Source organism: Acanthisitta chloris, unplaced genomic scaffold (assembly GCF_000695815.1).
Source record: "Acanthisitta chloris isolate BGI_N310 unplaced genomic scaffold, ASM69581v1 scaffold19254, whole genome shotgun sequence".
NCBI lineage: Eukaryota > Metazoa > Chordata > Aves > Passeriformes > Acanthisittidae > Acanthisitta > Acanthisitta chloris.
In genome coordinates, this window is record NW_008670130.1 from 49232 (window position 1) to 73909 (window position 24678).

Sequence of the window (24678 nt, forward strand, 5' to 3'; positions counted from 1 at the left end):
GAGACAGAGAAGACATAAAATGTGTATTGTATAGGACTGCATTAGAGAAAGGGGCAAAAGCCTCTTGCTTTATAAATCACTTATTTATTATCATTTTCTGCAATTTAATCCTAAAATAAGTGTGTTTCTTGAAATCCCTGCCTGACCATCACTCAGCTCTGCCCTGAGGAAGCACAGTGCTAAACCAAAGCCACTGTTTTCACTCAGAGAGAAGCAGTTTACAGCCTTATCCCAGCAATACAAATCCTGGTGCTCCCTTCAACAAACACCTCCGTTGCTGGCCAAGGGACCACAGCATCTTGGGAAAGCCTGTGACTATGTCAAAGCCAGACAGGATTTGGTTAAGAGAACTGGGTTATTTTGCTTTGTTTATCACAGGGATTATTACAAATGCTTTCACAATTTTCTATGAACAAAACAAAATGCCACAAATTAAATCTATGCGTACCTTGGTTTGGGGGGCAAAGCAAAAAAACCCTACAACAGAGTACCAATATAGAGCTGTCAAAACGAAGTTTTTTCTACCATTTTTATGATGAAATTTCCTTTCTTTCTGACATTTACAGCTTTTTAAATGAGATGTAAAAAGAATTATTATTAGTCTTACACTTCAAGATACACAGAAATGTACAGAGCGTAACACCATTATTAAGATTTTAGTATTAAAAAGACAGAACAGTATATAGGAAAGAAAGTCAAGAGCAAAATTGGAAAGATTACAGAGGAGGAGGTAACAAGCTGTACTTGTACAAAGCAGAGTAGAAAAGAATTCATAACTAATGGGAGGGATGCAACAATGGTGACAGACAAAATGAGACATTCTGTGCATACTGGTAGTCCAAAAAGATGTGTAGGTCTGACTATCTCACCAGAAACAAAGAGAGCTGGAAGGCAAGACAGATAGGAAAAGACTGGAAAAAAACATGGAATATATTCTCTCTTCAATAAAATACTGTCCAGGTGGGTGAGCTCTGAACTGTAACGAGGTATTTTTAAAGGTGGTCAAAATCAGAGATCCTGTTACTTCAGCTTTTCTCTGAACTGCTGCTTCTGCAGAAGAACTGTTGTGAGTTATTAGTCTCCAACACAAACTAGAACACTTATGTTTAAATGTAATAAAGTCTTCATTATATAATTCCATTATGTGTTTTTTCCACCTACTGTAGACATACTACGAATTCCTGATAGCAAGCCCTAGGCAAAGGCAAGGGAAAAAAAGGGAGATGAAGTGAAAGCTTCATTTTCTTTCTTAGGGTGAAGCAGGCTGAACACATGAGATTGATTCTGATCTGTTTACTCACAAGAGCAGCATCATCATTGCATGAACAGCCTGGCTGATTTCAATGAAAACTGAGCGATGCATTATTCAGTTCAGCTAATGGAATGAGAATCTGATTTAATTTGAATTAAGAATGAGTAAGGTGAGTGAGTGAGAAACAGAAAAACAAGAAACAATCCAAAGTGCAAAACACAACTTGATCTCTATCTCCTGAAGCTCTAAATTGCAGACCTGGGCTGTCTCCCAGCAAAGCGTGGGAACACAGCCTTTCATTGTTTATTCTTGTCCTGTTACTGCTCAACTTTGGAACAGGGAACTAAAAGCAACCGTGTCATCAAATTCTGCCCCTTGAAAGCAACTCTGCCATTCAGTCCAGATTTGCCTCATAAACATATCAAGCTCCATCTTAAAAGTCATTAATTATTTTACCTCTGTTATTTCTACTAGGTTTGAGAACCTTGACACTTAGAGTGGCTAATCACCTTCTTCTAATCTCCACTCTAAATTTATTCATAGCCAGTTAAGACTCATTCATTCTCATGCCACTGCTGTCCTTTACCTTACATACTTGTTTCCCTCCTGGGTATTTAACCATGAGAAATTTATAGCTAACACTCAGCATACAAAGCTTCATTTAGCTCAACTAAATACACCCAAGCATTTAATATCTATTATGATGAACCTTGCATGCCCCCAAAACACTAAATTTCTTACAATTTTACTTCATTTTTTGTGTATGAGTGGAATCTTTTCACTGTTATCTAGAGGATGTAAAGTCAGAGCTTCATATAGTGATGATGACACATCTTGTCTACATTAAAAGTGACCTGGCTGGTGTATTTTAGACTTAAATCAATCTCTATGTGAGACTACAAAGTTTGTATCTGAGTCCAAAAATGTTTAAAATAAAAAAAAAATAAGAAAATACTTTCAGCAAGTCAGCTTCCAATTCAGAAACACCAAATCCTTTGTTTGTCTTTCATATATAAATAGCATTTATGCCTTGTGGAAAGAAAATATTGTTCAAAGGTTAGGAAATGAACCCAAAGCTTTGGAAAATAAAGCCATCTGCTCCAACCTCAGAGTACTGGCGCATCACCTGCTCTTCTGACACTCCAGTTCCTCATCTACTTGGACAATGACATTCCACTGCTTCGCAGGCACATGAACTGCAAGGTGGGAAGACACTACCATGTCAAGGGTGCTCAAGTGTGAGAGGGGAGTGCAACTAATAACAACACAATGTTCATGACATGGGGAACACTGCTATAGTCAAGTCCCTACATACAGGAATTCATGACGCAAGTAATGGAAATTGAGCCTAAACATAAAACCCTAGTTGTATTAGAGTGTAGCATTTAAGTAATATATGCTAATTCCTAGGAAATGTTAGGTCGAAACAATGTTTTTGTAAAAATAAAGTTGCCTTCTCTAAAACTGACTTGGGTTATATGTATGAGACAACTTGACAAACTACCATTTTGAAAAAAACCAGGACAAATATCTTTATGAATCCAGCTGCTTTTTTACTTTTTTTTTATTTTGCTTTGAAATTTATCTTTAAAAAAGGGTCGTATAAATCCAAAAGCTTTTCAAAGATCTTGAAAAATATCTTCATTTGAAAAATTCAGAACTGTTGCAGTTCAGGGGAATACATTTTTTTAATGCTTGATATTTTTCATGGGATGTATAAACCAATCTTGTTTCCCCTCTAGTCAGAAGATATTATTGTGTTGCAGGAGTGTGGAATATGATCCCCTCTGCTAACATGGACAGTTAGTAAATAAAAATAGAAGCAGTGAGGATTTTATTCTGGCTCACAGCCAAGGGTGAAGTTTAAGGAAGCACTAAGGTCACAGGATGAAGAAAGAAAACCCTACAGTGAGAACTGCTGCATGCTGAGAGCTAATTTGCACAAACAGGCTAGACAGAAACAGATGGGATGTGGGAAAGTGGGAGAGTGCTGACTGATGACACCTGACTGCCAGGTGACCTGCATGTCTGAGGGCTGGCACAGCACCTGAAATGGTGCCAGCAGCCACTTGGACCTGCCCTCTCCCCTCTCACAGTTCACCTTGGTCTAGTGCACCGCCCAGGGGCACCTCCAGAGATCACAGAGCCCCCCCAGGAAGTGTATCACTTCTGACACACTATCCCCAGATCACAGAGAAGCTTAGTGGCTGCTGGTCACTGCTGTGGGTGTATTAGTTGCTGTGTTTCAGGGGAACTCAGTTTCAGGAGATTTTCTGTCACATATCCTGTTCTAGTGTTTCTGTAAAACTTCACTTTGGGATGGAAGGAATGTATTGGTGAAGCACCAGGATGTAATGTGCTATCTTCAGGTCTCATTTATGGCCTGAAATACACCTCAGAAAGGTTTCTTAAAAAGATATCAAGTGACTGCTGTGTTTGTACCTTTTCCATTGGCCCCTGACACAGCACATCATGCTTAGGATAGGGAGACAACAGGCTTCAGTTCACTGCTACTCCTGGCTCCCAGTTGGACCGAGAAGCAGTTACACGTGGAGAGTGCACAGTTTTGGGTTTTTTTTATGATAGATCTGGATTTGGTACATGGTCATTATCTCTTATGTTAACAGACATCTGCTAGGTTTGTTGGCATACTTAGGGACCACAGCCCTCACCTGCAACAACTTCTGCTGAGCATCTCCCTTGCCTTTCAGCTCAACTGTTCTGTACATTGGATTGCACAGGAGAACTTGGAGATGTACCTAATTGTGAAATCTAAGCTTGGTTTAAACACGGGCACATCCTTTAGAGCCCCAGAAACTTTTGCGAATGGCCTTGCAGAGTTTTCTGAAAGCTATTACGTGGGTTTCTAAGCAGGCTTTTGTGGGACATGAGCATACTGTGGTACTCTGCAAAAATGTGGGGGGTCCTAACTCTAAACATCAATGCTTTGACCCTTTATTTTTTGTAGTTACCCAGGCAGGATAAGTTATGTTATAAAACACAATGTTGAAAGAAAGGTACTCACTAGGGGAAAATGCATTTTAATTTATGGGTATATATAGAGAAATCCAGCTTTTGTTTCTGAACATCAACAACTTAAAAATAGCCAAATTCATATATATTTCTGGAATAATAATAAAAAAAATTGCTTCAGGCTGAGACATTTTATGCCAAGTCACAGGCCTGCAGAATTTTATGGTCGAGTTATAAACCTGAAAAATATGTGCTTATAATGGAAATCCTGACAGACCCTAGTAGGTGCTCCTATAATATCTTGAATTTGATTTAGGAGTGATTTTCAATAATGCTTTCCCAAGCCAGTCTGTTGGGGACTGCTAGGAAAAATCTAATGTCGTGTGTGTCCCATGTCCCCCTGGTGCAGCTCAGTGTGCTTGATGAGAATTTTGGTGTGCTGAGGCAAAACCAGCCTCCTGCAGCCCATGGCTGTCAGATCCCCAGTATCACAGACCCTATAAATGTCAGGGCTAAGTGCCCCTTTCATTTAACAAAACAATAAATTGTCTACCTCTGTGAATAAATTGCTTATTTCTGTGCCTTTGTAAAGGCTGATGTGATCTGGAAATGGCTGAAAATTCTGCATTTTTTTCCTAACAACAATGAACGATGGAACTAGTTTTGGACACACTGGATTTTTTGGGAGAAGCGAAGAGGACGCCTAGATAAGGAGTCAGATTAAGACTGGAGAAAGAATGATTAGTACCCACTATAAACCCTCCTGGTCACTGCCAAGCTGAATTAACATCCTTGCTCACAGGTCCTCAGGCAGTACAAAGAGTACAGCTCGCTAACATCATGTACCATACTGTGCAGGAACGAAATCCAACCACACTAGTGTTAGTAGTTCCGACCTTAGCTTAGTCCTCCAGTACCTGCTTTGTCCCAGATTCCCTTTGTGTCCTTGTCATCACCCGCACCCTTCACATTTATCCCCCTGCAAATTAAGCTGTCAGAGATTCAAGGTTAGCCTACGCTCGTCTTCTACACTGCATCGTCAGTGGAGAGAGGGAGTCACCTTCAAAGGTTGAGTCATTCCACCCAGCTCTAGAGCTAATGACCAAATATATATACCACATTCACTAAAGACCATAAAGAACTCAAATACTATCACACTGAGGTTATTTGAGCATGCAAAATAGCCTTAGAGAATCAGAAGTCAGAGCCCAAAGCTGGAAGTAAGATATCTCTATAATTTTTATATAAACCAATCTTACATTTTTGTTCCTGCGATGCTGATGCAATCTTCCAGGCTCCAATATCACTCCCCCACAAACCAGAACAGCATATGGGGTTCATGCAGTCATCAGTTAGCTGGTATTAAAGCCCTCAAAACCAAGTGCTTTATTATGAGGGAGATGAAGAAACTGAGGCCCTCTCCAAACTCTGCACTGAGTCACAACAGCATAAGAACTCATGGGCTGCAGGCATGGTGCTCCTTCAGAGCTCGGAGTGGGTACCAGCTAGAGGGAGCCAAGCAGCCAGGGCATGAGAGTGAAGAAGGAATGATGGCACTGGAGAAAAAGCAACAGGAAACAGAGGCTGACACGAAGCACTGCAAAAGTAGAGGAAAGACAGAAGTAAAGAAAGCAAAAGACAGAATTACAGGAAAAGAATGTGAGTTTTGTGAATGGACAATCAGTCTGAGATGAAAGGAGAAAGAGAGAAATGAAAAAAAAGTTGTCCAACATTTAAGCTGATGAGTTTTATTGTGCATTCCTTCATTTTAATGCTTTTTCAGAGGAACCTTCAGTGGACTACTGGATTTGGTAGAAAAGATAAAGAAGTTACTATACTAAAGAGTTCAATACTAAGCAGATAAAGAAGCTACTAAACTAAACAGTTCAATACTGCAGATTGAATGACTGGTGAAGAAAACAGAGGAAACTGCATGAAGATCTCTATACATAGGTACGTAACTACGCAGAAAAATGTGGAATACTGTGCCTGCCTAGGAAACACACAAAATGCACAGATGCTGTAATTATTTTTAATAGGATGCAATTCCCTGATTTATTTGGGGGATTATTTCCAGCCACAGCAACTAACGGTCAAGGGAAAAGTCGCCAGGCCTTAATGCTATCTCTCAGCCTACTAGCAATGTCTGCACTCAATGCACCCACTTCAATCTGAGCATGGCAGATCAGACATGATGACCAAAGTCCTAACAATTCCTGCCATGCTTTGGCTGGAAAAACAAATAAATCTTAATATCTGTGAGAATCAAAAGAAAATTCTTCAGCATTTCATATAAGCTCAAGACAGTCCAGCTCATCACAGCAAGAAAGAACTCTGTCCCCTATCACCACTTAGAAATTAAAAGCTAGGATGAAGAACTCGGCAAAATCCATCTGAATTTTGTTGGAAGGGCTTCTCAAGTTTGTATGAACCTTTGTAACCCAGGGAGCTGCCCAGCAGGGTACCAAAAAAGTCCCTGGATATGGGCAAGGTGTGGTAATTCCCCTCTGAGACTTGATGGCACAACCTTTTTCAGTGAGCTCTCCAAAGATACCAGCAAAAGGGTCCTTCCTTTCAATCTGTGATATCCAAACTTCCCAGCAGAGTGAGAAAAATAGTCAGGAGGAATAGGAATAGGAAAAGGAAATGGTAAAGGAATTCAAATATATTCCCCCCACCTATTATGATTTTAGTCTTCCACACAATTAAAGCCTTGTTTCAATATGGCCTTAATTTCATAGCCCTTGGTTTAGATCCCACTCTTCTATACACTGCACTTCCTAATAGAGCAGCTCCATTAGTAAACCACATCCATGCTAATGGACTTGCTTGCAGTGATAATTACCACAGCCCTTAGCCCTGGTCCTTGCCAGTGTAAGCATGTCAGGAGGGGTTGGTATAGCATTATAATTATACAATTAGCCTTGTCATAGCAAGGAGCTCTGGGAATAGAGACATCTTGAAGCTTAAAATGTGGACAGCTGATAGATGACTGTCATTAAGCTCCTTTGTTCACTCCATGATGGAATAATCGCTGAGCTGTAGGGTAGGCTTCTTTAATGAAATAGAAAGACCTTGAACCACAGCCACTGTCCTCCACCTCTTCCCAACCTGTCCAGTTACCTCTGATTCCTCTTATTTCACACAGCTTCTCTCCCATCCCATCTGTAGCAGAATGACAAAAACTGTCTCTAACAAGTCATTCCTAATCCATCAAATCTTGATGGAGAAGAAAGGCTCCTCACCTCACAGTGCAACCTCACTTGCCTCCATCCCTCCCTGCTCAGAGCCTCCCTCACTCTGGACATGAGGAGTACAGGCCAAAGCACATTGAATTTAGGATGTGAGGCAAGTGCTGTACCAGCTTCTGGAACAGCTTCTCAGTTGCATAAATCAACATCGATTCTTTGAGTTTCACATAGCCTGTGAGTTTACATGCAGTTGAGAAGCACTGCCCTGCTTCTCAACTCTTTGGAAATACACCTTTCCAAAAAGCTTGGCATGGAGAGACGCTCCAGGAGCAGGCAGTGGACAAGCCCTTCTTTGTCAAGGGAACTGCAGCAGGGTACAGAGCCCTGGAGCCTGAATGAGCTAAGTGGGGCAGGTAACAGGGCAGCAGAAAGAAGGAGGAAGGAGGCTTTGCAAGACCCTTTGGCTTGATGGCTCCTGGAGGCTTCCAGCCACAGATCTGTACTTCTGGCAGGGAATCCTTAGAGACAGCAAGGACTCTCAGAGTTCTGGAATAATACTCAGCAGAGTTGAAGACATGCATCTGCTTCATTAAAATTCGATCCCCAAGCTCCTCTCTCTTTTTCTTTCCTAGAGTGTTTTCAAACACTGTTTTCCTGCATACCTGGATAACCAATGCTGTGCAAGGCTTTAGTTAAGGTAATTTGAGAATTCTTTTATATTGAAAAGGTATAAAAAAGTAATCCCCTGAAGTACTTGATTTTCCTTCCATGACATTCCACTGTATCAACCTACTTGTGCTTTACCTCGTTAGTATTCTGAGGGCTTGTGAAAGAATTATGATAGTTCAGAAAACAAAAAACAGGTCTGGCAGTCCCTGGGGGATACAGGGCAGAATAGGCCACCATCTAAGACCCAGAAGGGCTGAGCTGTCCTCCACAGGCTAGGTGATTGTAGGCAATCTGCTTTGTTTTAGGAAGATTGCTTCCTTTCTGACTCTTCCTCTGCCTTTTCTTCTTTGGGGAAGGAAAAGTTCCTCTGCATTCAAACACTCCTCAGCAAGATTGGTTCAGTTGTAATGCAAATCAACAGCAGCAGAATGAAACAGTAATTGTAACAGAAAAAACCACATTAAAACACCAGATTCAACATGCCCAGGTGTATGTTGAAGTTAGTAAGTGCTGTATGCAACACTACAGAAATAAAACTGCATTTCTATACACCCTTGAGAGACAGAGAATGCTCAGCACAGCACAAAGGCCCACTGTAGTAATTCCAACTGAATTCAGGCTTATTTTCCACTAGAGTAACAGAGAGGGGCTACAGCCTCAAATACAGATGCCTTAGTTACCCTCACCCAGAGGCAGAATGTATCCAGCTCTTCTTGACTAGAAATCTCAAGGTGTTTCTTCCCTCCTTGAATGAATTTCCATAAGAACATACACCCACACCTCCAAGTCATGTGTGAGGGTGTGTTTGGGCAGCCCTTGCAGAAAAGAAATTGTATCAAACACATTGAAATATCAATGCACACAGCACCTTTTTCTGTTTGTTTTTGAATCTTCCTGATTTGCATGTATCTGTCATACACTGGCTGAGAAGGATCTAATTTACCTACTGAGAATTCACTTCTAGGCTTGTGCTAACCTTGCAAAATTTGATTCTTAATCTGTTTCTCAAGTAGTCAACACTACGGATGTTCATCAAGTAGTCATTAGTCTATCCATCCACACTTTAAGCTCACCACGGTTGTCACTCTTGCTCCCACTCTGAAATATCTTGATACGTGACCACAGTTTACTGCTTTACTGGACATCAAGCTCCACATAAAATTGCTCTGCTTATCTCAGAGCTAGAAGGTTAAACATTCAGTTCCTAAGCAAGACAGCATGCAACAAAGTGAGACACAAGGAGATGCTTGTATATCTGTAAAGCAGAAGGGAAGAACCTCCTTAGACGCAGCTGCTCTCTAACAACCATGCTTTATGCAGAACGCTTGGGGGCTACTCTATTTTTATAGCTTTCACCCATAAAATAAGAAGCTAAAGCTTCTGGAAGGAGAACACAATTACCCTACAATGATATAACATCAGAATAAATTCACCACAGTCTGTATAAGCAAAGAGAAAAAGCACCCAAGCTTTTTCCAATTGGCAGTAGATAATACTTAATAACTGCCCTGTCGTCAACCTTCAGAAGTGATCTCCAGAGCCATATGTGGGTTGGCAACCAGGCATAGAGCCTAACTAGTTTCTGCATTTAGTTGTACAGAAGTAGAGACATATGGAAATGAACAGCCTGGCAGAACAAGTGAACTCTGAAGCAATGGCTTTGATAAATAAATGCCTGCACATTGGCAGATGGGGAAAAGCGCAGTTAGAGAGGAACTGCAGCAGCAACTTGGCTTTGAACAATTGGTTAAAATCAGCCTGAACTCCAGATTCAAGGCATTTCCAGTTCCTTCAGTCCCCTTCTAATTGTGGAAAATTCTCATCATAAAAACAGGAAAGGTGGAGGTAGAAAGATGTATCTAACAAAAGATACCAGAAGCTGCTTCAGGAAGCAGAGAACAGGACTGGGAAATCACTGATCATTTTTGCCTCTTATTACTTTGCTAATCATTTTTTTGGTACATTTCAGAAAGACACAACCAAAGACATTCCCCACAGTCCAGAAAAGCAACATGTAGAGAGACACTCTCAAGCCATATAGCAGCGCCTGAAACATGGACACAGTGGATACAGGTACATGGGATACACAGTGAATGGGAACTTGTGCTTGATGCAGCAGTTGCCTCCTGCACTCATCCCTCTGGAGACCAGTCTATTTCTAGGCAAACTGAAACTCTCCTGTTTGCAGGCTGCAGGCTGATGCCTAGTCACTGTTCAATGTGACAGACGGATGGAAAACGGGTACTACTTTTATTCCACTTTTTGGAACAAGGGGACTTCTTGTCTGCTGATCTCAGATTGTTCTTCCTACCAGTTCTGAAGTGTTTTCTTGTGTATGTCCTCTAACCCCAATGGACATTACAGCTTGTCAGATAGCAGGGAAACGGGCATTTATTTATCCCATCAGAACACACAATGCAATGCAGAAAATTGTATGCAGCATTTGCATTACTCTCTACACATTATGCAGTGTGCACATACTCATATGCCCTCTTTCCTCCCTATGAATCCATTAAGATATGTATCTTTATGCGTAGATGCAACCTGATGGGGAAGATTTTCAATGCACAGCTGTCACTCAAGGACTCTAAACTGAAGAAGAAAATAAAGGTAATTTTTTGTTCTTTGAAATCTACTTCCACAGGAGGATTGCACCACACTGGTATGGTGTGCAAGCAGTGAGTACCTGTGGTGACCTTCTCAACCAGAACAAATCATCCCCTACTAAATACTGAGATATTCTAGACAAACTGTGATGGCCCAGAGCCAATGGGTTCAGCTGTATGCACCAAGTACTGCACTTGTTCAAGAAAACAGTCCCTTGCTGCTCTCCCTTTTATGGCTAGCCAAGTGGATGAGCTTCATGCCACAATGTGAGGCCTAAGCAAAATTAACCCCAAGATGCAGAAGATGAATTTTATTAAATTTCAATAAACTAACTCAACTTCACAAAACTCTCACAAGAACAGGCCACCTTTGATTATAAAGGATCTCCCTTTCTCTTCCTGACACTTCATCAGTCAATATTACACATATGATTTCGCTTGTCTGCATTGCTTGGTCACCCACCACCTCAGAACTCAAGTATCTGCAATACCTTATCTTCTCCTCCCACATCACATGGTGATCAAGAAAACCAGCAGGCAACAATTTCCAAGCAGTACACCTAAATCAAATCCTTGAGTTATGCTGAAACCATTTACAATGGAAATCAGTTTGGAATCTATTTCACTTTGATAAGAAACACCATGGAAAAGCCATGACCTGCCTTCCACAGACCCTCCCACAGACCTGTGCACTCTAAGCCTCTACTACAGATCAGGCTATGTTCTTCACTAAATCAGCTGCCCATGTAAGGCCCATAGCAAAGCAAACAGAGCTATTAGCCCAAGGATTTCATGGACATATGCATGCACAAAGTGAAAATAAAGGAGAATTACCTTTGCATGGATGCCACTGTGTAAATATTTTGTAATAAATAATAACAGCCACTATCAATCAAGAGAGTGAAGAACAGATGGGAAGGAGGTTGTGTTGAGAGAAAGGACTCAAACAGGTATATGTGTTCTCTCTCCCACCTTTCTTGGTCTGGGGACAGCCTAACTAAACCTTTGTGAATCCCCGGATACAGGCAATCCCCACCAGCGTGTTCCAGCACTCCAGGCAATTCTGGCTGCTTTACCAACACAGCACAAGATATCAAGACATCTACAAAACACTGTAATATCAGATTGTAGGTTGTGGATTCTCCCCACCTTTTCTATGGACCAATCCCTCTACCCAGCACTATGGTTACTTCATTTACCACCACCTTCAGGAAGGTTTGACAACAGATCTGATCCTGTAAAGAAAACAGTCCTTATAAATGATGCACCTCAAACTCCTCCTCTCCTTGAACAAAAACTCAGGGCTAGCTGAATCTCTACATTTTCTTACTTTTGTAAGAATATATTTTGTATTTAAGTTTTTAAAACAGGCAAATGTTTACTTGATGCTTGATATTTGGTCCAGCAGAACAATTGCTGAATCCCCAGGTTTCTCTACAGTACTAAAAGGTTAATGCTACAATTTGAATTTAGATTTTCTAATGGATGTTGCAGCAAATTCACTTCAGGCTGCAGATTTAATATAAGATGGCTGTCTGTGGCACATGTTTGTCACAGACATTGTCACCAAAATAATTTAAAACTTTAAATAATTTCCAAATACCTCAAAGTAAAAATTAGGTTCCAGATCCTCATTTGTAGTGGCTTCATTGTATACAACTCTGGTTACACAGAAGAGCCTTTAGAATGGATAAAAACTATGGCCCTCTACACTCTCAGATCTTGTTACTCTTTGCAATCAATTATCAATAACTTATTCTTAGTACAACACTGAATAACTAAACATACCTAAAGTCACAGGTAAAACATTGTAGGGTTATACTGTAGGGTTATGTTTGTGACCCAAACACATGTCTGGGCTCTGTCCCACCCCAGCTGCAGTGCAGGCTACATCTGAATGAGAAAGGCTTCACTCTTGCTCCTAAACCTCCCTAGGAAAGCAGAGAGCACTACAGCAAGCAAAGTGAGATCCAGGCCTTGAGACTTCCCATTCTGCAGAGATAAGCAGTGGTACCCTCCAGTCTCAGCTGTTGTGATACATACTCTTAAACACAGTAAACCACAATGGGTCCCAAAGGAGTGACATGAAGTGAGTACTTATCTTCCTGGCAGTGTTGGGGCAGACAATTGATGGTGTATCAGAATTTAACTGGCAATGCAGATTCAGAAAGGTGGAATCAGTGTGTATGAATAGTGAACAATAGAAGAGGCTAAACAATCACTCTGTTCAGCCTGAGATGTCACATGGGGGGCTTCTTCCCTCACTCACCCCCCCTCAAAAGACATCCCTCTTGCCCCCAGCATTAACACTGAGTTGGAAAGACAGTCAAGAAAAACACTTTGGTTTACATATTGACAAGTAATCTACAATACTGTAAGAAGCCAAAACAGTGTGCATCTCAAGAACTACCCAACCTTTTTGAAAACAAAAACAAGCCTGAAAAGAAACCACAAACCAAAATAAAAGCAACGTTTTTCAGGTAGGTACAGAAATGACAAAAACAGAACAACACGCACTACATACCTTAGCTATTTGGACACACCAGTTCAGCAGAAGTTGGGAGCCAATGTTATCCTTATGTTCATGAACATAATCCAACAGGCAACCATGAGGCATCAGCTGAGTGACCAGCTGAATGGTGGGGCTCAAGCAGACGCCCAGGAGTCTCACCAGGTGTGGGTGGTCCATGCTGGCCATGATAAGAGCTTCCTGTAACAACAGAAGTGACCCAGTTACACCAGTGTGCTTAAAGACTCTATGCACTGTAGATCTCCCATTGTGTCTCTAAAGTGTCCCCTAAGCACCTGTGCTGTCTATCCAGTCTTAGGCATACCTAGGGAACATCCAGTCTGACGTAGGGTATGCTTGATGTACTGATCCCCAAACAATAGAGTCAGACTCTCTGCACAGATCCAGTGATGGCTCATATCTAAAATTCTGCACTGCCCTGCATTCCCTGTCCTGTTACAGCCACAGAAACAAAGATGTAAGTGTGACACTTGACTTTGCTTAAAGGTCTCTTTGGTCTTGTTTTACTTTCCTTGATTTTGCTTCTTGAATATATTTTCCCAACTCACAGTCAATCCATTGGTCATCAGCTTCTTTTTAGGGAAGAAAACTACACTACTTGTGTACAGTGAGATGTCTAGTTTGGCCTTATTTGGCAAGGTACGTGATGAAACTGTGTTAAAATTTCTTTCTGGATCAGAGATTTTATGCTTAGCACTTTATAGACTTAGGCATGTAATTAATGTTTTCCCAAAGTTCAGCCTGCACAGGGTTAAGAATCAGGCAGCTTAGCCTGGGCTTTTCAAATGTACCTGATACTCCTAAGTCCTACTGAACATCAGCAGATTCATTAAGCCATTAGGAGATGACCACGCTGTCACCTCCATGACTGCTGCACAGCAATAGCCTAAACCAGCATTTGTGACAGTGCAGCAGCAGCCCAGGTGCAGTGGAAGTCCTCTCTGTCTCCTGATCCACAAATAAATCGCTACAGGAAGCAGCAGCTTTCTAAATCAGCTCTTGGTTCTTCCAAAGTCCTGTTGCAAAAGACCTTGGATGAGTCATTTTGGTTTTTTCCACACTTCAGCTTTTCACACACTAAACAGGAAATATTATTCCTTTCTTTCTTCTAGACTTTATCTTTTCCAGGTTCATAAGTTTCCAGAGGTTTTCAGCTAACAAGCTAAGTTGTCCAGTACCAAGGACCAGAAGGATTTCATCTTGCCTATGCTATTCAACCCAAACGTTCATACCACTGACAGGTTGCACAGAAGATCCTTATGAAAAACCTGCATAAGTGTTCTTAAAGGCATTGCTGCCATCACAAGCAACTGGCATTCAAATCTGGCAGGGAGAAAGCTCTTCTCTCTCATTCACTAAGCTGAGTTCTCCATTACAAGACCACTTCATCATGGCAATGGAACAATGAAAAGTGAGATGAAATTGTGGCTTTGTAAAGCTATTTTGGTTCTCTTTTTTCCCCCCTCAAAAACCCCCTATATGACATCTTTCTGACAACTTACAGAATAAGAGCTCTAATAGTGCCAAAGAAAGATAGAAAGAAAAAAAGGATGAGAAAAAGTTGTCATCAGAGGAACACGCATACTCCCAACTCAGAAAAGTTGTATTTTTTTCCCCTCTTCCCTATATTAAGGAAAAAAAAAGTTCTGGCAAGTAGGCTGAGTTTGTATTAAAGGAAATTGCTCATCATTGTACAAAGAATATTTGAAACCAAATTGCAGAGTATTTGCATAATAGTTCTCTCTCTTTCTTTCCCTCTCTTTTTTTGGTAAAACAAAAAGATGAACAAGACACTAATTGTAGGGTTTTTTCCCTCCCAGTAAGAAAAGAGCAGATGGCCTCCACTGGGGGAGTGACTCCTTCCTTTTTCTTCCTAAATCTATGTGAAGAAATAAATAAATGAGTAAATAGGGGCTATTTGATGTGATGACGGAGGAGCAGTTCTGAGGAAGATTCCAATGCAACAAATTAGAAAAGGGATCTGAATTTAACTGGTTTTGCTCATTCTCTAATATATTCCCACTCACTCAACTCAAAACTATGGGGTCTCCTTGAATCCATTTTAACCTTTCTTCTGCTGTGGCTAGAAAATGTCCCTGAAGGGCGGCAGATTAAATACCTGTTGACAAGTGCATTATTCAGTTTCAAAGCACAAAATTCCTCTGCTTAACATTTCTTTTTTACCCCATTCATTTTTCTCCTGCAGATGCATAAGGGGATAATACTTGTTGCCTACCTTCTCTCTGAGTAAAACTAAGAGTTTTACCAGGAATATGGAGTTGGAGTACTTTTCCTTATAATGAGGACTGATTAGAACCGAGACAAGATAGTACTTTTGCCTACCAAGGGACCAGACAGAAAGCTATGAAGGCTGTGCTCAATTAGTCTCCAGCTACTCACCATTTTCAAGTCTGAGTTCAAAGGAAAGACACTTCTGTACACTAATAAAAGCAAGCAGTGCCATTTGTCTCACTCGGATGTTACAGGAAAGCACAGACTTTCCCAACAGTTTTGGGCAACAGTTCCAGAAAAAAAGTTATTAATATAATATTACGGATCACTCAATAATGAATTGAGATACACAAGTGAGAGCAAGGAAACCTTCATTATAGATCTAAGCCATTAATGGGTACTAATTTAGCATGAATCCTGGCTTCACACAGTTATCCTCATTAGTGCAACTATTGTTATTTTTATTGAACTCACATCTACAGGAGAACTAAATTCAGGACTATGTCTATCCGGCACAGCACAAACACCAAGCAAAAGAGACTGCAATTGTTCTGTTAGAGCCTAATTAGACAAAACAGACAAACAACAACAACAGAAGCATTATGATTTCACAGCATTTTAAAAATCTGTTCAGTGAATAAGGAGCTTGAGTCCCCATTTCAAAATCTGTTTGGACACAAAAGACCCTAGAGCTACATCCTCCAGGGCACTCAGGCACTCTGCAGCCTGGTTCCCAATTACATTTTAAAAATGTCTCATCAGGTAAGGCACCTAAATTCACAATTTTGGCTGACTGACACTGGCATCTTTTGAGTCTAGTCCCTTCAATTTCCCAAATCTTTTGGTAGCCATATGTCTGCAGATACTGATTCTACACTCAATTGGCACAATTACACAAATGAGTTTGAAATTGTGCCTATTCTAATTAAATGGAGAGGAAACTGAGGTACAGAAAAGCACATCCTACTACCCACAGTCACATAGGAAGTCTGGAGTAGAAGTGGGAACAGTCTCCCAGATCACTTTACCTTTCTCTCCAGAAAAAATTCCTTTGACAGTTGAAATATAAAAGGGATGGAGGAGAGAGAAATGATTAAGATGTGATACTTCATCTTTCCCCCAGGAGTCAGAGTCTTTGTAAACCATGTGCTCACAGTGGCATCTGAGAAATGACAGGAATGGTGACAGCTTCGAAAAGCTCCTGTTGGACATCAGGCACCCTCCTTCATCTGTCTGCAGAGCAGAAGTCTATCACAAGAGTAACTCTGCAGCCAGAGCAGATCTCCTTCTGGAGTTTCTTTACACTGTTGCTGCTCAGGTATTACTTACTGCAGCAGTGTGTGGCAGCCATACACAGCACAGCTGTAAGCCAAGCAGCTTAGACACTGCTCCAGCAGTTCTGGAGCTCAGCCTGCCCTCACCTCTAAGATGTAGCCTGTGCTGAGCCCTGACCAGCTGAGGCTAGGGCACTACAAGGTCTCAAATGAATTACTTCAAAGCAAGGCTGTGCATGTATATTCTATTCACACAGTGTTATATATCTGAGGGGAAAGCTAGTAAAGAAAGACCTTGATGCAGAAGGCAGCTCATCCTGCAGGTAGCTTGGCAGGACCACTGTCGTGTCCTCCCATCCTCACCACAGAGAAAACAGCGGTGACTTCAGCTGAGCCTTCTGTGTTCAACTCAGTATTATACTTCTCAGATACGCTATTTAATATAAAGAAATCATGTCACATTGATCTCTTTCTGCTCCTTTTGAATGTGGTTGTATTATTCCTCCATTTAGCTCAACTCATGTGATTTATATGCACAAGCCTAAATTAAACAATTACATGAACAGTGACATAAATGCTATTTTAATGGTTCACACTGATCTGCCTGCCATGTGCATTAGGAACAAGACAGCATCCCAAAAAAGGGTGAGTTTCTAGTGATCAGGCTGGTTTCTGTCCGCAGAACTATGTCAACAGAGCTCTGAGGAGGTGCAATTGCAATTTGAAAATCCCACTTAAAACTGTTTCCTGATCTATCCACAGTCACTTGTGTTTGAAATGTCTTTAGTTAGACTGCTGTTTCTGAAAAGTAACTCATAATCTAAATAAAGCAGGATTTTCACTTCAACATTCCAGGAAGGGAAAGAAAAAATAATTCTCAAAAGTGTTAGAAGAAAGAGTTCTCTAAGTAACATCCACAGCACTTCTTATAAGACAGTATTTAACTTCCCCCTTTCCTACTTTGATGTGTTACTGATAACAATTACAACTGAACACACATATTAGCCAGCATGATGGTTCCTGAAGAGCATTACTTGGATACTGATTTCGGTTTTATTTCTCCAACCATTTAGTTTGTAAACCAGTGCACTCAGAAAGGGACATGTGCCACTAGCAGTAAAAAATGCCATGCTTATGTGCATGTTGAAAATTCATCCTCCTCCCAGAGTAGCCCATGGCACAACTGTCTCTTCAGCACATGTCCTCATTAATTAATACCCTAGTTGAGGACATGGTCAAGCATCCCTAGCCAGACTATTCCTGAGATGCTGGAGATGGCATACAGACAGCTTCTGAGATCCCTGGGGTCCTGGAACTGGGCAGAGCTGACAGTGAGTGATTACCCTGTCAAGTCCAAAATGATTCTCTAAGGGAAATCTGGACATCAGAATCAGTCAAAGACCTTCCCTCAGCTGCTTACAGAGGCTTTGAAACATGCTAACAGCTTGTGTCATACAGAGTCCTGTACCACGTGCTGGATCCCAGCACCTTCTAATGCAGCACTTGGTAACCACACCTGCTTACTGCTGAAGAATTCAGCTAACAATAGAATTTGTATTTGAAGCAATATTGATTATCAGATTTAAATATCTGGCAGAAAGGAAAAGAAACTCCTTCTGAAGGCTTATTCTTTAACACATCAGCTTCCTAAGCACCAACGACCATACCACAGAGCACTGGGAGACACTCACTTACAGGTAGCCAGTGTCCCCTTCCAGTGCTCCACTCACACATGCTTCCCTAGAGCTTGTGCAGGAGAAACATGCTCCCTGTTGCAGAGAAGTAGCACTGACCTGCTGCCCCAATTCAGCAAGCACAGGATAAATTTTACTGCTCCTCTTAAGCCAGATGAAGATATCCACCTGATAAAGAGTTCAGTAAGCACAAAGTCTGAAAAATCTCTGATTGCCTAACCTTCTGCTTCTAAATGTTCTCACCATAAAATGCCCTCAAATGAAGCAAACCCAAAGAAGCCAGAAAAGAAGAATCCAGCTGTTTTTGCTAATCACCATCGAGTAAACAAATGTACTTAAAAGCTGACTTTGTACTGTGCTGTGCATTTTTCTGAAAGCACAGCTGTGCTGTGGTAACAGGAGAGACACTACAGTGAATACACTGCTTCTTACATTAATTGAACAATGGCCAGGGCAAACACCTGTCTGGAATGCACGTCTGACCTGCTGCAGGGCAGATCCAATTACAGCCCAACATATATTTCAATGCCTTTTGTTTGTCTGCTAGGTGCTACAAATGTTTTAGGCTATAACTGACTTAGCCTATGCAGTCTGCCCAACTACTTAAGCTCAGAGACAGCACAGATACACACTGAACAACATCCAGGCCCACACTGATTCTATGACAGTGATGCCTATTGCTGTACTTCCCCTGCACTCCCTATACAAGATGCTGTGTCCGATGGCTTTACAGCAGTGCTGTACTTCAACCCTTGGACTGCAGCTTCTCACCACTCAGGCAGACACTCTGGAAAGCTTCTGTTGAAACGTCTCAGTCACTTCTGAAAATGAAATGAGAGTTGCAGCTACAGGGACCAGCAAAGGATATCAGAGTCCCAGAGCACTGCAACTGGTTTTCCAAGAACCATTTTACAGCCATTAGGAACAGACACATTAACAGGGCATTTCCAGGCAAAAGTCTTATTTGGGGCTTAGCAACAGCTTCTCTAACCCATTTTACTGCTGTGTGATACACTGAACATACTTGAATGTTGCAAGGCCAGAGACAGCCCCAAGGTTACTGCTGCAGGACTGAGCTACACACTTTAACTTGGCTTGTGAGAGTATGGTAGCATACCCCATGTCCTGACGGAACAGGTTTCTGTGACTTTACCCTCCTGGGAAACGGTGACAATGCCTAGGTTGTGTACAACATCATTGCAACTTCTCTCTGGAGAGCAAGGACTCAGGAGCAAATGAATAAAGGTATTAAAAAAAAACCCAACCCAAATCTTTCTATATATCCACATCCACACTCCAAGCATAAAGCAAGATGAATACCTAAAGTACGTACAGGTTCAAAGGTTGTTGCACATACAGATGGCAGTGCACATCCAGGTCCAAATTCTATATTCACACTCACATGACCAATTGCTTTTCCTATGATGAAGCACTGAGTGTGGCTAGCACAGCAGGAAATAACTAGAGGTCTGAATGAAGGCCCAGTTGTTAAGGAGGTCTAACAAGCTGTTAGCCAGAGTTTTGCACTGACCACCATCTCCTCGAAACTCACTCCATGCTTGTTTTGCTTTAGGAAGCAATGTTAAGGAAGCTGTGTGTGACCAAACAGAGAAGATAATAGTATGAGTCCTATTTACATGTGTCTCCTCATAGCCAGGAGAAACTCGTCTACTTAAAGAGGCTACAGGTTTTGAATGGGTGGTTTGGGACTTCATACCTTTCTGATGGACAAAATTTGAGCTTTACTGAGCTCAGTTTTCAATGAGGAGCTTAAACAGAGGTCCACTGGGTAGTAAGCAGTCACTACATACCTAGATTACATACTCACAGTACAAGTGTGTTGCAACATTAAATGGTGAGATTAACTTATTTCCTCAGAGAGTTCCGGAAATTCATCTGTCAGGTGTGCCACTACCCCCAGAACTCTCGAGGATAAAAACTAAGTGTGAAAATTAAAACAAAATAAAATTCCACATCAGGAACCACATGCTGTAGTCTATCATGCACAAATATGATGGAAACAGCATCAGGCAAGTGCTACCCACTTGGGTCCTATCAAACTCATGCCATTAGGAGAAGCTGGCTTCAGGTCAGTGTCCCACCCTGCATCCAGTCTGCATCCTGGAGATGAGTAAGTCATGATGCAACACTGGAGTACTGTACTCTCCACTGTCCAAGAGCAGAGCTGGTCTCTGGCTAGTCTCTTACTCTTAAGCAGGTGCATAGCCTTTCCTGGAGGCGGAATGTGTCTTTAAATGCGCTGCATTTCTCAGAGCAGCCAAAGCCTCTGAGACTCCCCCACCTGTCACAGCACTTGCACACAGTATTACTGACTCTGTGCTGCAGAGGCACAGCCTGCATTATTGACACTGAATTCAAATGCAAGCGATTGCCCCATGCGATTCAAATGCATCAGAGAGATGCCCCACTTTCCTCCAAACACTTGAAACTAGCACAATTCAGGGATTTGAAAGCTTTTCCTCTTGAAGGTGATGCTTACAGTCTGCTGGGTCAAATCTTCTGTGCCCACCTCAGAGAAGCAGTAGGTACTATTCATGCAGAAATAGACACTTTCACATGCTTATAGAAGCAAATCTGGCTTACTGTGTATTTTGGAGGAACATAAAAGAAATTTTGAAAAAAACAAAGAAAAAGAAGCAGTACTGTGATCCCTGTCCTGCAAACACTGAGGGCATGGACCACTATGCTGACTTCAACAGTGCTCAGGGGCTTAGAATTAAGCATATGCTTAAATGTTTGAAAGTGTTGGAGATACATTTTGTAGAACCCACACACCATATGCTTCTTACATCTCCCTATTTCATAACAATTAAGTCTCCAATACATCAGAGACTGATGCAAAGGAGAAACCTCAAGTCTAAAGGAACAGACCTCTTGTGCACAAGCTAACTGAAGATTTTCCACCAAACATCCAGAAGTGGACATCTCCCACCAGCCTTTCTGTGAATATTGCCCAAAAAACACTGAACATGGTGAAAAGAAAGCTAAATCTAGCCCATTTTCAGTTCACTTTTATGCATAAATAGCCAAGAGTTCAAGACCGCAGCAACCAGAAGTGTTTCCATTGAAAGTCTTCCAAAGAAGTAACAGTGGATTTCAGTCTGGAGCTTCCCCCTCGCACATCAGGCATAAGTGGTTTAACAGTGTGCACACCTCTGTAAAAACATGGGATCACTCTGACAAATGTTTTACTTACAGCTTGTGACACGCATCATTATTTCAGAACAGTCTGTCAAAAGTGATTTGTTTCTTACTATTTTGATGCAACTAGCAAAAATGTTTGAAACTTTAACTGCACAGCCTAACAAAGCCATCTTTTCAGTAATATTCCAACGGGTGGGTAAACAGACCTGATCACTGATCAGCTTATACACATTTGCAGCCTCAGCTGCAGATTCCTTTCAGAAAGAGAGAGATATTCCTTTGATTTTTGATTTAAGATGAGGAAAATGGCAAGGTCTCAAGAAGGAGTGATAGAAAAAAAATAAAATCTTCAAGTTCTCACTCCTTTCTGAAGAATCTTCAGGCATTGCTTTGTTATTTTCTGCTATCACTGAAACCCTTGACTTTCTAATCACACACTGAAGGCTCCTTCCTTCTTCAGGAACAATTTAAAGGGATAGCATCAGATTAAAACCTGATTTCATGAAGTGTATAATCAACATTAAGAATTGTTTTAATCAAAGACATATTTTGTCCATAATGCAGGTATTTCATCTCCTACAGCTGAGAATTCAAATCAGACCAATCTCCAACTTTACCTCATCTGTATTCTGCTGCACAAGAGCATCACACTCGGGACTCAAATACTGCAAAGGCACAATATTTAAACACAGAAAGTTTCATTGGACTGTTTGGTTCACTGTTAGCTATTTTTTTCTGACATCAGTGAGCCACAAAGTCCCCAAAAGCTCCTCACAAGCTGTCACAGGTTCCCTGTGTCACAGCATTTTCTTCTCTTCACCACCTGCAATCTTCTCCTCAGTTTCTACAGCTCATCCTTCCTCCTTTTCTCCCCTAGTTTCTCTGTTCTTTCACCATCCTACTGACCTACTCCAATCACAAATACAAAATTAAAACCCTATTTGAGAAAGTACCTGAAGGAAACTCACAGTGACACCCGAGTTCCCACCCCTGTGTGTGCAGCCCCATCTCAGCCAGCACCGCGTCTCAGCAGGGACCATCCGGCTCCAGGACACTGCGGGACAGCAAACACTGGGAGCACTGGGAAGGAATGGCAGGGCAGAGGCAGCAGGGAAAGGGGCAGGAATAGAGTGTGTGCTCCACAAGCATTTTAATGTGGGGTGGGGTTTCTTGTTTGCTAATACCTGGCCAGCTATTAACTATTAATGTTCATTGGCAATAAATTCAGCTACATTCCTCCCTAGACTTCCACAAGATTTGAGCACATTCTGCTATCAGGGTAATACATATATATGCAACAACAACATAATAATGACTATTTTCCCATGCTGATAAAATCTTGGCATCTGCAATAACCCCCACTTCAAATACTACATCTGATTTTCCATGTGTGTCCATACTCAGGTCTAGACATCTGTCAGGGCAAGCCAAACAACCCCAAAACCAAACAAGTTTCAATGAGTGGCTGTCTTCTACCAATACAAACACCTCAGCCAAACCCATAAATACAACTGTGTTTCACAGGTTGCAGTTGTGTCTGTGTAGATGCTCTTGAAAATAAAAGATCTCACTGAAGTACAGAAGCCAAGCACATAAAGTTTGGGTGAACACCACTTAAACTTGCAGTACTACAGGAGAGAATGCCTATTTTGTCTGGACATGGCATGAATAAGGTGAAATAATAATTTATGTTATGCCTTCGTCCTCTTTTGTGAATTAACACTATCCCAAGACCATTTAACTATGCTCCTAAGATGGCATGGTATCACAGATCCAGCATTTCCATAGGACTATTCAACTAATAGAACTCTGCAAATCAAACCCCAAACCTCTTTTCTGAGCATTTCCTCCAGCAAACTGTGACAAGGCTGACTGGGGTGAATCTGCTTTTCAACATCCAGCTGTCTAGGAAAGAAAGTGAAAAAGGCTCTTTCTATGCAACACTGCCAGGGAAACAGGTTGCCCAGGGAAGTGGTGGATGCCCTAACCCTGGTGGTGGTCAAAGCTAGGCTGGATGAGGCCTTGAGCAACCTGCTCTGGTGGGAGGTATTCCTGTTCATGGCAGGGAGCTGGGACTGGATGATCTGTAAGGTTCATTCCAAACCCTGAATTCTATGATTCTATGATCTTACAGCCAAGTAGTCAAGAGGTTGACACTGAATAAAAAGCAGAACAATGCCTCCAGAGCTGTTACATCATCAGCCTTTCTAACCAACACAATTAACTATTTGGGATGATTTATATAAAACAGACATATAGTTACATATAAATTATCCATCCTATCTAAGTCTTGTTGCATGCCTTTACATTTTTTAAAAATTTTTAAAAAAAGACCTAACACCACCATGCTATGACACCTTACTGTGCCTCTGAGGGTTACACCATGGAGCTCAAAACAATATCACTTGTCGGTTCTTTGGATATTCTCAGAGGACTTCCATGTCAGTGAAATGCCAAAACCGCAGGAAACTGTTGCACATCACTGGGGCACTCACTGAGAGGAATACCACTCACTTTTTAAGGACCAGCTCAACTGCAGACCAGAGGGCTGATCTGCATGTTTGAGTTGAGCTAGAAACATTTATATGGTGACAGAATGTGGTTTAAGGCACTTTCTGGAGCTCTCAGACACTCTGAGAATTGCCAAGCTGTCACACTAACATCCACATCAATCACCTTCTGTGGTCTGGAATTTCACTCTGATGTGTTCTCATCTGAACGACAGCACCCTCAAGAACATAAACTGTGCTCTCACCTGATGCCAGGTGATCAGCCACAGAGGAACCAGAAGCATCTCCCACCTCTGCTTAAAATCAGACAGGACACAGCACACACATCCTCAGAGAAGGCCTAGTGCTGGGAAATGGTTCCCATCCTTGACTCTGCTAAAGAAAAAATACCCGTCCTCCCCTGTCTTGTCACTGCTGTCCACAACTTAATCACACGCACTTTTGAAACAACCAATGACTTCAAAATAGAACTTCACCAGAGTTCATTCGGAATATGACAAAACCTGGTGTTTTGATCACTACCGTACTTCAAAAATCATCTTCTAGCTGAGAAATTCACTGGAATATATCTTCCATTGAAAC

General features: G+C 41.5%; 1 protein-coding gene across 1 annotated transcript in view; it reads right to left on the reverse strand.

The window, feature by feature from the left end:
- Window positions 1-13215: 13215 nt before the first annotated feature.
- The window catches only part of LOC103801173 (receptor tyrosine-protein kinase erbB-4-like), a gene marked incomplete at both ends in the record, with an annotated part of 68214 nt that continues 56751 nt past the window's right edge, over window positions 13216-24678 (reverse strand). The window contains one exon of the mRNA XM_009073578.1: window positions 13216-13401. Coding sequence (XP_009071826.1) covers window positions 13216-13401 — 186 coding nt within the window. The remainder of the gene's footprint in view (window positions 13402-24678) is intronic.